General features: G+C 37.3%; 1 protein-coding gene across 6 annotated transcripts in view; it reads right to left on the reverse strand.

The window, feature by feature from the left end:
- LOC137170309 (transcription factor 4-like) overlaps positions 1-13,479 on the reverse strand; it is a 238,616-nt gene that overhangs the window by 124,070 nt on the left and 101,067 nt on the right. For all 6 annotated transcript variants that reach the window (XM_067573569.1, XM_067573567.1, XM_067573570.1 and 3 more), the window contains one exon: positions 5,085-5,143. In XM_067573569.1, the coding sequence (XP_067429670.1) occupies positions 5,085-5,143 (59 nt within the window). The remainder of the gene's footprint in view (positions 1-5,084; positions 5,144-13,479) is intronic.

Genomic DNA, 13,479 nt, shown 5'->3' on the forward strand with positions numbered 1-13,479 from the left:
TGGGTGATTAACTGAATGAATGAATGAATGGATGAATGAATTTCCAACTGAATCAATGGAGTAATCGGATGGACCAATGGATGGATGGTTGACCCCTGCAAATATGAAACAAATATCTAATTCATATATGGGTAAAGGAAAGAATAGATGAATGAATGAAACACCTAATAAATGAATGAATGTGTGCATGAATGAAAGAGTGATCAGCTGGACCAATGGATGAATGGTTGAACATAGTAAGTCAATAAATTAACAAACTTCCAAATGTATACAGGAGTAAATAACTGAATGAATGAATGAATGAGCAGTCAAATTAATAAATGAACAAAGAAATAAATGCATATTGACACTGATGAGGTAAGAAATGGCCAAAAAATCAAACAAATGAATGAATGAATCAAATCAAACAGATTAATCTCAAGTACCACAAGAAAAAATGAATCAGTAAATGAACAAACCGAGGAGTATTTGAATGAATGACCAGATACATGAACGTATAAATGATCCAAATGAAAGAATAAAAGAGTGAATACATGGAAGACTGCACAAATAAATGAACAAATCAGCAAATAAATGAATAAACAACTGATTATTCTGACATAAGAATTCCCAAAGTGCTGAGTGAGAAAACAAATGAAGTTGTGAACTGAGTGAGGCTGAGAGGATATTTTAAACAAACTCAAACTTGACCAGCAGCTATATATAATTCCGCCAGTGAAAAAAACATCGGTATGAAAATTATTCCAATACAACTGACACACTTGTCATGAGGCAGACATGACCATCATGTTTCTACTCTTTGTGTGTGTGTGTGTCTGTCTGTCTTTGTTGAGAAAGCAGTCAGGGCCAAATCCTGTCCTTAGGACAAACAGAAAAAGATCAAAACCAAAATGCATCAAGGTCTTTATGGTACTAAAGTCCAAAAACTATTACGAGTCCTTCAGATACCACACTGGGATTCTTGCTTTCCTTCACTCTACTTTCAGTATTCTCTTCATTCACATGGCTTGACAGCAACAGCTGTCCAGTTACCCCGGGCAACCACATTTGGACCACCGTCAATCATTTTGTTTGGTTTGATCACCCCTGTTGGCAACCATTTCTGCTGTTATTAGACAGATCCTCTGTATCATCATCACTGGTGTTCATCTCTAAGCTTCCGTCAAAATGAAAGGGAAAGACATTACGTGGAAAATATCTAGTAAATCCAGTTTGATATATTTTTCTCATTTTGACATCAAAGCTGAAGTTAGTTGATGTCATTAATAAACATTTTGAAAATCTGAATCTCAGTAGAAGTGTGTTTGTATATTCTGTACAAACACACTGTACATTCTAAACTTCCTGTAAACATCCTCCCTGTACTAAGCAGAGACACTCATGCTTCTCTTCAAGCGCTCGTCTTATGCTGAAATTAGACCCAATAATTTGTCTTTTGAGACGGTCACTGTGTCAGATTAGGCGTAAAATAGAGTCAGAAATTCTTGCAGAGACTTGGCTGAGACATGACAGACTACAAGTTGGACCCCAGTGAATCACACCGTTCCATCTTTCACCAATTGTGTGATCGGTGAGCAGTGGTGGAGGAAGTACTTTCAAAAATGTCACTTAAGTAAAAGTATGTAATAGTAGCAAAATGTACTTAAATATGAAAAGTAACTTCAAATTCAGTAAAAACTACCCCTCTGAGTATTATACTATTATACTGTATATAAAACTATTGGATTGTTATAGCTGAAGCATAGTGTATGTAGCATTTTAGCATTGTATTTCAAAAATATTGGGGACAATCCATAATCGCTGGAAGTTTAAACTGCATTGAATAATAGTAGTGTTAGGTTCATTCGGCTGAATATTTTGTTGCTGTTGTAGGTTTCGACTTTTGTACTTGATTTATTCACAGAGCATCCATTCCCCGCCTTGGGGTCAGCTAATTTGCTAAAAAAAAAAAAAGATAAATATAGAAATGCATTTTCTAAATTTAAGTGAATATGAAGTTAATCGTGTTTATTTTAAACATTTAATTTAAATTAGAAAACTTAAGAAATCAAATTGCTTCAATTATGTTGAGTGACCTTTGACCTTCAAAAGACTGCATGTTGATGAGATTTGGCATTAGGGGTGTAACGGTTCTGAAACCGAGACCCAAACCACCATACAAACATCCACGGTCATGCGGAGGAGGAGTCCTTTGCAGATAATTCAGCAAAACCTGCTGAATGTCTGGATCTCAAGTTATCAGAGAAACAAGCTGAGCAAACGTTAGCAGCAGCACAGCTAACAGCCCCTGCCAGACATCCTATGCCCACCAAACAGTGTCAGAAAAACACAACATTTTTTATGTGAAACTGCTTTATTTAGTGTTTTTACCTGTTTTAATAACCAGATCAGTTTGTTCTGGAGAGGAGGAGACCTCTGCGGATAATTTGGCTCCCGGTAAAAACATCCTGAACGATGAACACTTAAGTAATCCAAACCCGAAGAAACTGGTTGTTAAACAATGAAGACAACAACTCCCATCATCCCACGTTACTTCAAACCATCTTTTGTTATTGTTTTGACCGAGAGACCCTCAGCAACAGAAATTACATACTCTGTGTTTAATAAAACCCAGAATTTTTTCCCTATTTCTCCTTATTATCATTACTCACAGGTAACACTACAGTAGGTGCTTTAACACGTACGACCCTCTCTGCAAACTTTTACTCGTGTGAATCTGGATTTAATGTTCTCATTTGCATGAAATCAGCCCGGGCTAGAAGTGACGGATGAGATAAGACTGACAGTCTCGACTACAGTCCCGCCTTTCGAGTGCAGTACAATGTGCGGGGACAAGCAGCTCATCAGACACGGTGAGTTATAATGAACATCAGTGTCAACATAATGAGCTTTAGGACTGTGGTAGCATAGCGGTGACTGTATAATAAAATATTCTTTCATAACTCTTCATTACAATACCTGTCTATTATTAAAAAGGTTTCCAAGTCATCATTTTGAATTGCTAGTTTATGTTTGTGCAATATTATAACTTCTGCCGTCTCAACCCAGACTATTAAAAGTGTTACTTTCTACATGTCACACAGTTCCACTGCAACTATGAAAGGCGTAGTGATCTATATATCTGAATTACTGAGCAGTTAAATAATTTGATCTAATTCCCCACAGTGATCAATCACCTTTCATCTGATCGGAAACTCAAACATCATGTTCTGCAAAAGGAAATGTAATGCCTTCATATATTCATCATAATCCGTAACATCTTCTAGCGTGACTTTGACTTTCATAAGCAAGGAAATGCACTTTCTTTGATAAGCTTTAATTAATAGATGTTCAAGACTCAAAGATAAGGAAATCCATAACATCAGACTCAGCCGGTACGCGGAACAGCCTGCGTTCGAACGGAACGTATGTGATTTTTTAATTTCAAAAACCAAAAGGTGGTTGTCAATTTACAGCGAGCACATCAAGCCCGTCTCTCTTTAATATTCCGCCGACAGAATCAAACACCAACATATGTATATTTTCTTAATTATTGCCGTGCATCTTCTCATGAATGCATATGGTCCGTGAGAACTGAGCGGGAAAACTGCAGTGTAGATTCAGACCCAGCTATTACCAAAGTCCTCACAACACCTGGCGCCACCGCCACAGATACATATTCCTTTTAGAACAATAATCCTTAAAGTTAAAATTAATATCTGTTTGTTTTATGAAGTTGAGAATAAGTGATAAAGTTAGGCATCTCTGGAAAACATAAAAACATAAAAAAACGTACGACAGCTGTTGTTTTTAGTAGCCATGAGAGTGATTGACACATAAGAAGCTGTGAATGCTCTGTGTGAACTTTAAATAAATGATTATGCAAGATGATAAAACAACCAAATCACCTGTTGGTTCTGCTACCTTTAAAGACACAATATGATACATAAAAAACACATATCTGCAGGTAACAATATCTGCAACCAAGTCAAAGACCCTTTAAAGCATTAAAAGTGAATGAAATTACAAATACAATTTCTTGAGATGAACCTACATAGAATTATCACCAAATTTGAAGCTTTACTGAGCTTTTAGCCTCTTTCAGCTCAAAATTTTGGTTTTCCAGCCTGCGTACTCTCCTCTTATCAACCCTGTTTCAAGCATCAACAGGCAGCTGTTCTCAGGAAACAAGGTCTGATAAACCTACTGTAATACTTGTCTGGTGCCAAACTGCAGACAGACAAAGTTAGTGATTATGGTGAAGGAAGTGGAACATTTGACTGATTTTTTTCCCCCCCGAGTGACCAAAACAGAGTGATAAGGAGAGTGAATATTGAACTAACATTCATTAAGTGGAGACAAGCATGACTTCAGTAATGTTGCTCTGTGTCTGCTGGATGTGGAATTAGGCTAATGTTTGCCATCTTTATAAGATAGTAATATGTTAATGTGTTCACACCTTGGCCGCTGCACCCAAGTGGCCAAAAAACAATCAAACAAACAACAACCAATGCAGCTTTTAACAAGAGTATTTCTCCCATATAAAAACATATGGAACAGTGATCACAGACAGCGATGTAGCCTTCAATAACTTTCAATACCGAGTGAGTCTAACAGCAATCAGAGCTTCTTTCTGCCATTCTCTGCTTTCAATGACACACTACAATAGCAAAAACCATAGGTTACTAGCCACTCTATAAACGTTTAACAAAAGCAGCACCTTAAAACACTTTAGGTCTGTCCTTGCTGCTTCCTATTGGTTTAGACCCAGATATTTTCCATCTACAGGATGTGAGCGTTCTTGCCTTGCTAAAGTTCAGCAGGCTGTGTGCTTGGCCACATGAACACATTTCCTGCCGTCCACTTTTACACAACCGTTCACAGTCATTAAAGTCCAGGGCCAGGGATGAAGAGTCAAGTGCTTAAATCCCTCGTCTCCGGGACTGAACATCCTCTACCACTGACCTCAGAACAAACCCAGGCAGAGTTTTTCTCTCCTCTGTCGCCCTCACTACATTCACTGCTTCCACACAAAGAGAGCACTAAAGCTGAGTGACATGCCCACTCTGCTTTAAATGAAATAAGGCATTTAAAGTGAGACTGACCTGGTGGCAGTGTGGGTTGGACTCTCTGCCGTACGAGTACGAACTCCTCTCTGTTTTACCTGCAAGAGGAGGAAAGAGAAAAGAGAGGTGACAGTTAGTAGAGGGAATATATAGTATAAACAGGTAACAATAAACAAGACAACACAATACAGCATGATTATTCAGTCATTTGTCCGTTCATACATTCATTCATTCTTCACTGACTTTACTTAGATTTAACTTAAGAAGCTGTTTGTGGAAAATTGGGCAACATAAAACCTGCTACATGAGCAGCTATTTACTTCATCCATTCATTCTCTCATTTAGTCGCCTCTTTAAATAACTTAAATGTATGAGATGGTAAAATTAGTTTGATTATTGATTCCTAAATTGACCAAATCACTCAACACTCACTGATGTATAGGATGCACTATATTTGCACTATGGATTTTGACTTTACCCAAAAGGGACATACACACACCAAGCAGGTTATTTGGAACACCTATGTCATCTAATGCAATCCAATACAACAGCTCTGCCTTTATGCATTTTCAGTTCTTGTTGACATTGTCAGAAAGGTAAAAATAAAGTATTATACTGAAAAGTGCTCCTACTATTTTGTCCACCCCGTTAACATACATGAGGGGGACAAAATATTTCACTGGGACATTAAAAGCATATTTCTTTCATAAGGTTATTCATTTGCAATTTGTTTTGGAAACACAGTGAATGATGTTCAGTAGAAAACAGCCAAAGCCAGTTTTCCTGATCACAGTCTTCACAGTTTGTGTTATGTATGTTTTCTGCTTGCGGATCTCCCAGTAGCCTACTTTGAATGTAGCTACAACAAAACAGACATCTGCTGTGCCTGCAATGCATAGATCCATATACGGGGGAAAAGAACTCTTTATGCTACAAAATCCAGCTTTGAAAACCAAAATAGCACTTTCATTCTCTACATTCTTTTAGGTCTGTTTAGATTTTAGATTTAGTCTTTTTGCATGTACAGACAAAACAAAACAAATGTGAGACAAGATCTACAGTCTTCAGGTGACAGTTAGAAACATCTACAAGAAAAGAGACAAAATCCTTCTCAGCTAGCTGTTGATGCTATAAAACCATTGAGTTTGTAATGTTTTACAGCAGAAAATCATCTATTCAAATCACCCCGAGTGATCTAGACGAAAAAATTCAATTCAACTCAATACAACACAACTTTATTTATCCTTGTAACTGATCAACAGATACACACACAACAAATAGACTATAAACTTAAAAAACTATATGTAGAATTGGTAAAAATAATTTTCATATCTAAGAAAAAAAAAGACAAAACTCAAGAATAAAGTACACTACCCGTTCTGAAGGTTTGCCATACAGTCCATGGCATTGTTCTCTACTTCCCTCACTTTCTCCCACTGGACAATTGTTGGTCCATGGAGACTCAATAGTTTACTGGACAGGCAACCCCCTTTTTTAGGGGACCACATAGTGCATAAATTTCACTCTAAATGGTCAGACACTAAAATACAGTAGTGAACAATAAATATAGTGCACTGTAGTAAATGAGGAGTCATTTCAGACATGGCCCAAGCATTTACAGATGTCCTACCAACTGCTTGAACATTGTAGCAAAGATGTAGCAACCATGTATGAACACAATCGCAACTACCTGGAACACTCTAAAACTCATTAGCAACTAACATTAACACCATAGAAACCACTGAACAACCACCTTGAATAGAACCAATCACAATGTTTGTTGGTGCAACGTCACAGTGATTTGGTCTACACCCTGGTGGGTATCTTATAAAACCCTGCAAACCACCCTAAACGTCATAGCAACCACCTACTAGTAACCTACTGTAGGAAAAATCCATCCCACTCACTCAATTTTATTATTACAATATTGATATATAAATGTACATTGATATATAATATAAAATATAGTAGTGTTTTCTGGAAAATCAATTGGAGACTTTTTGATATAAAATGTTTTATAATAATAATATTTTTGGAGGGTAATCCGGTTAAGTAAAAGACAAACTAAGGTACTTCATCACATCAATGCAAAAATAACAATGCAATACTGTCATAGATCAGTGATGCTCATTGATTTGCAACATTACCTATGATGGCCAACAGAGCAATAATATCATCAGCAGCCAACCCTAACCTAGTGACACCCTAGCAACCTACTTAAACACTTCAGATGGTGTCTGTACTCCCTTTGCAGCCACACAGAAACATCTAGCAAAGCCCTGAGGCCACATTATACTTCTTATAGTTCCAGCTGTATGCATGCATCCTCAAACTGCAGGAGTTGTGACATTTTACTTTATGTTTTTGTATGTGCAACTGCAACATTAGTGGTGAATTTGACATTATTTACAAATCATCTCCATACAGAAATTAATTGTTCAATGTGACTTGTGCGGTCATCGCAGTAACCCCGACCACTGTTTAAGTTTGGAGATGGTGTGCATACCACAGATACTGTTGTAGCATAAAATAAGCTTCAGCCTCCAACCAATCAATGCCCCATGATGTGATTCTTAGTGTTGCTTTTATGGTACAAGAACTAAAGATGCTCTCTTGACACTTTCTTTTTGTAATTTTCACCATATGAAGCATTTAGTGAACTGTGATTTTCTATCAGTTTGTATCCTTTTTGAAGTTCTGTCCTTTCCAGTGTGCATGTTCCTTAAGCCTTAACCCTCCATCTGACACACATTTAGTGGATGTGAGAAAAAAGGCTCCCCTCACCTTCCTCAACTCTTTATAGAACATCTTGGGTCAGACGTTTGTTTGAATGAAATCAGACACCGGAACTCTTTAAATGCGGGCCAAGGATTGATCAGTACATGACAGGGAGGTGAAGCCTCTTTGGCAGGTAACCGACCATCATTTTAAAACACAAACTGAGTGTGAGTGGCTGGGAAAAAAGGGCGTCTGATGAATTTTCGAAAATGCACCGACTGCGGCGGCGTATAGACAACAAAGCTAATTTCCTCTCCAGCTTCTGAACAGGCTTTCCTCTTCTCTGAGCTGCGGGACCACTTTCCAGCCTATTTTTACCACACAGACCTTCTTTTTGGATAAAACCTTAAATCTTCAGCCAGTCTAAATATCAAACCACGGTTAGTGTGTAATTACATTCTGCGGTCGGTGCAGCCGTACGAGATGAAATGGAGGGGTTTTATAGCGAGCGTGTGTGGAGGAAAATAAAGCGTGTACGTGGTGAAGGGTTTGAATCAGGCGTGTATAGACCAGCGCTGAATACACGCCAACGTGGTAGTCGATGCAGAAGAGGTTGATAATTACAGGCGTACAGAATGGGAATGTGGTCGACTGTGTGTGTGTGTGTGTGTGTGTGTTTTTTTGTGTGTGACCGATACAGCGGCCTCGGCTTCAGCTACGACTGATGCCAGCTGGACCGGTTTGGCACGTATACAAAGACTCCCACACACACACACACACCACAGCATACAACACACACACACACACACACACACACACAGAGAAAGTACTGGAAATCACTGGCACAGATGCACACACGAACACACACACACACACACACACACGCGTAAATGTGTACAGTATACATATATATAGCCCCGTATAGACACACAAACACACATATGTAAATGTACTTTTGCACGGTACTGAAATAGTGCATATCCATACACAGAAGCACGTGCATTTAAAAATACTTATTCAGGACCACACACATACACACACACACACACAGATCCACTTAAATTTGACATTACACACACCTCAAAATACCAGATCTCACAATGAATCCATAAAATCATTGAACCATTGCACAATTTAGATGCACAATTTGCACTTAGATTTCTACAAATACATTGTTAAAAAAAACATTATATTCAACACTAATGATTGTAGAATTCTCAGTATCAAAAGGCTGCACTGTAAAGAAATTAATGAATGTTTTATATCTAAGATATTTTAAAGGATTCATCCATAAAATAAATATATGAGGACAAACATGTATTTGATTATTTTTTCAGTTTCTGTTTTTCCTCTCACACACCCACAGATGAATTCATTCATTCTTCATTGTATCATATCAATTAAATTTTACTGTAAATACTGTGTATAAAAATGGGAATATATATATAATCAGTGGTATGATCAGTTATTAGCTTCATTCATTCATTCTTTCTAATATACAACATGCTATTCAGTATGACTTGAAGACAATGAATGGAAATTATTAAAATTATGATTCATAATTGCTCACTATGTCACACTGATTAATTTAATTTTAAACCAGTATCAATGGCAAACTTTAACTTTCTTCATTTATTCATTCTTTCACTCATTCACTTATATCTTTAAAAAACTGCTTAAAAGTCCTTTAATTCCTTAAATAACTTTTTTTCTTGCGAGACGGTAAAGCCATAAATAAGCCTGATCATAAGACAAAAATAAAGGAGATAAATAAAAATCAATAAATTAATATAAATCACTGAAAATTCTGCATTCTTTTTTGCGTCTGTGAGACATCTCTCTTCTTCAGTACTGACAAAAGAACTTTATTAAAGCCATCACATACGCAGCGCTGAATCCACTCTTCACATTACTTCTGTCTGGTTGCAGATACAAGACCTTGTAATGGAGGAGGGGGGCCGGCTTTGGCAGGAGTTTTGTCCCTTCTGCCACAGCAGCCCTGAATAAAATATCCCGTTGAGCACCGTATGTATGTATAGATGCAAATATCTGTATGTGAATGTGTGTGTACATGTCTATGTATGTGAGTAGATGTGAATGTGTATGTTTAAGTGTACACAGGTATAATTATTGTGTGTAATTGTACATTTTTAATGTGAGACACTAACATAACATAAACACACCAGTGGAGCTGATGAATAGGTAAGGTTACATGCTTTTGAAGGTCAATAATGTCATTTCTACATATTTCTTTCTTTTTATTTTATTTTTTTTTAATCTCTATTGGCAGCCACCACGACAGCTGCTGCATTACAAAGAAAAGAAAAGAAAAAAACCCCAATAACCTACATGTATAACTGTCTCCACTCTCTATATAAATGATAAATTATCCTCCCAAAAAAACACACAAGACACATTTAGACAATATTAATATTTTGCACTCTGTCAATATCTTACTATTTTATATTTAATAGAATAATTGGGCATATTGACGTCACATTTATAGCCTTTCATCAATTACCCAAATCACAGACGATGTGTGACGTGTCATTACAATTACTATACATATAATAATTAATAATCACCTGCAAAGAATTTATGAATGTGTGTGTGTGTGTGTGTGTGATCATGTTTTGTGGTTGGAAAACAACAATACAAAAGATTATCAATACAACATCAATATCAATACCTGATCTTTCCATATAATTGTGATACAATTCATATAAGGAATTATTATAAAGGATTGCTGACAACTTAAATTTTACCAAAATGAACCAGATTTAAATGCTTGAGAACCTACAATGCTTTTGCAAATTGAAGGATTTCTTTCCATTAAAAATCACAAAAATAAACAATGTCACTAAATGCTGTTTATCATGGAATTTGGATTGTGTTGGTCATCATCGTCTTTATTACATATCAGTGAAGATAACAATGACCCCAGTAAATAACCCACTAGATTCTGAATTGAGGATCTAACAACTGTACAACCACAGGTCTTTACTTTGGTCCAAACACGGCAACCTTTTCACCTCCACCGTCTCAGCCGGCCGAGCTCATGTTAAGCACACACGAACAAAAATCCCTGGTGTTTTAATTTGGACGTTTAAGACAGAGCAGCATTAAAAAACAAAGCAGAACAAAAAAACCCTGTCACAGTAGGCGGTGATTGGACACACACACACACACACACACACACACACACAAAAACTAACAGGGAAGCATCCCATTTCACTGCCTTGAACCACAGAATGCATTACTTGATAAAAAAGGAGAGTTTATAAATAAAAGACATGACAGCACAAAATATGTCTCAGTAAAAAACATGATATCCTTTTGTTTTTAGATTATTTCTTTGAAAGAGGCCTTTGACAAATAATGGGTATTTAAGTTCCTCTCAATTATGGCCACATAATCGATTCAGATCAGATCAGATAACCCATGTTATTATGATCTTAGACCAATAGTATCATCCATTTAACAAAAAGAGAAACATTAAACAAAGTGAAGTGAAGAAAAGCACACAGGAGGCAGTGAAAACTCCTCAGTAGCTACAGAGTTCATCCAGATAATCTAATATTTACAATTACAAAATACATTTAGCAGTGCAGCTGAAGGACATTACTGCGGCAGTGTTTTTTTAAATTCCTATGTCAATTTTATACACAATGTTCCCTGATGCTATCAGACTACTTTGGACTGAACCCCAGCAGAACCTCCTCTCTTCTCTCCTCCGCTCTTCAAAAGAAAAGAATTTCAAAAAACCTTTCTGGGTTCCTTCAGATTGTGCCGAATCTCATTTCGAGAAAGGCTTACTAAATAGGAAAGCACTTCAAGGAACCTCGTCAACTTCGGAGGGCTCTTTCACAAACCCCCTTTTTTTTTTAAAGCTACACCTAGCACAATCATATCAAGACATTTAAACATCAGAGAGGATGTCCTCAAGAACCTCCACTTCAAGAAGAACTGAGATTTTAACCATTAACAGCAAAGATGTGAGCAGGTACTCCTCAAACCTCAGAGCATTCATCCAAAACCCTACTTAAAGGTGTTCTCAAACCATGTCAGTGCTTCAAGGATCCTTGGACATTTGCATTCTTATAAAACCGGCTTCATGAATGGTTCTCAAACCACAACAATGCCTCAACGAACACTGAAAACAAAGGTGTTCTTCACCCATGGAAGACACTTTTGTAATCAGTTGTTGAACTTTGTCAGTTTCTAGAAACCACCAACAATCCTCAAAAGAACAAAGAACATTACTTGTTTGAGAGCTAGGCTGTGCCTCTGCCAATGCCTCTGTGTAACTGCTCCATAAAAGATTAATGAACCCTGTTGTTCCTTCAAGGAACCTTGTCAGCCTCAGAAGAGTCATGACAAACTTATTTTCAAAAACGTTGACTTGATCTGACAATACTTCTAGGAACTCATATCAGGTGTTAGAAAATTCAAACATAGAAGCAGTGGCTCTGAGACCCGATATGTAGCCGCACATAAAAACTTCTCAAACCCTGATGCTAATTCTAGGAATCTTTGACAATTGTGAGTTCACAGAAAAAAACAACGTGCTTCTGTGGACAGTCACTATATGGGGGTTCTTCATCCTTAGAAACCAACTTATAAAGCAAGCCTGTAATAGTTTACCCAAAATCTCCAAAAAATGGATGTTCCTCAGTCTTTTGTGGATTGTTGAGGAACTGACTGCCAACCTCTACGATATGGGCTCTGAATGCTCTGAACATTCTTAGAAAACCCTTCTCAAAAGGCTTCTGAAACCAGTATGGTGCTTCCAGGAATCTCCGATGATTTTGGGAGTTCTTAGAAAACTACCTTCATGAAGGCTTCTGAAACCACAAGACAACAGGGGATCTTAAACCTCCGAAAGCTCACTGACAGTCATCTTTGTAATTGTTTCCTGAACACTGACAGTTTCTAGAAACCTCAAACAAATATTCTTCAGTTTTTCAAGTTTCTTCACCAACTGCTTGGCCGTGTGTCTGTTAATGTCTAACATTAACACGGTTGCTCATCCTTGACGTGTCCTTTGTGAAACCGTTTTTTAAGGGCCAATGAATTTTGACGGTTGTGGGGCAAGTGCATTTAAAGCAAATGGAAAGATGCAACTAGACATGAATTTGGTCTAGGTGGTGTGAAATGTGAACGGCCAATCACACCTTAACAGTGTGTACCCTGGAAACCAATGCTGAAATGATTCTTGGATTAACCAATTTGTTGATCAATGACAATATTAAAAATCTACTCAGAGCTTAAGTCCCTTTTCAAGGGACAATTCCAAAAGTGTGCTCATAACAGCTTCATGATTTCCTCCATTTAATATCTTCAAAAACTGAACAGCTGATATTTTGGGGATTTTGGGGAAATAAAAGATGAAAATAACTGCTGGTAACAGCCTTACATGCAACCACATAACCATGACGTAAGAGGTTTGAATCAGACACATGATCATTCAGCTCTGTCTGTTTCTAAATCATCCCTTTTTTTTCTCCACTATCAGCTGTCACATAAAGATAAAAGAAAGCCTCAAAATAATCCAAACACAAACATTGGACTGTCTCAAATCTCAAAAGAAAAAGAAGGTTTTCAAACTCGACTCTACTTCCGTTAACCTCTACATTTTTCAGAGGAACCCTGTGGTGACATTTTTTTTTCCCTGGCGATGGACCCAAACAAGCTCATTGGCTGTGAGGAGGACCCC

The sequence above is a fragment of the Thunnus thynnus genome, chromosome 19, assembly GCF_963924715.1.
Source record: "Thunnus thynnus chromosome 19, fThuThy2.1, whole genome shotgun sequence".
NCBI classification, from domain to species: domain Eukaryota; kingdom Metazoa; phylum Chordata; class Actinopteri; order Scombriformes; family Scombridae; genus Thunnus; species Thunnus thynnus.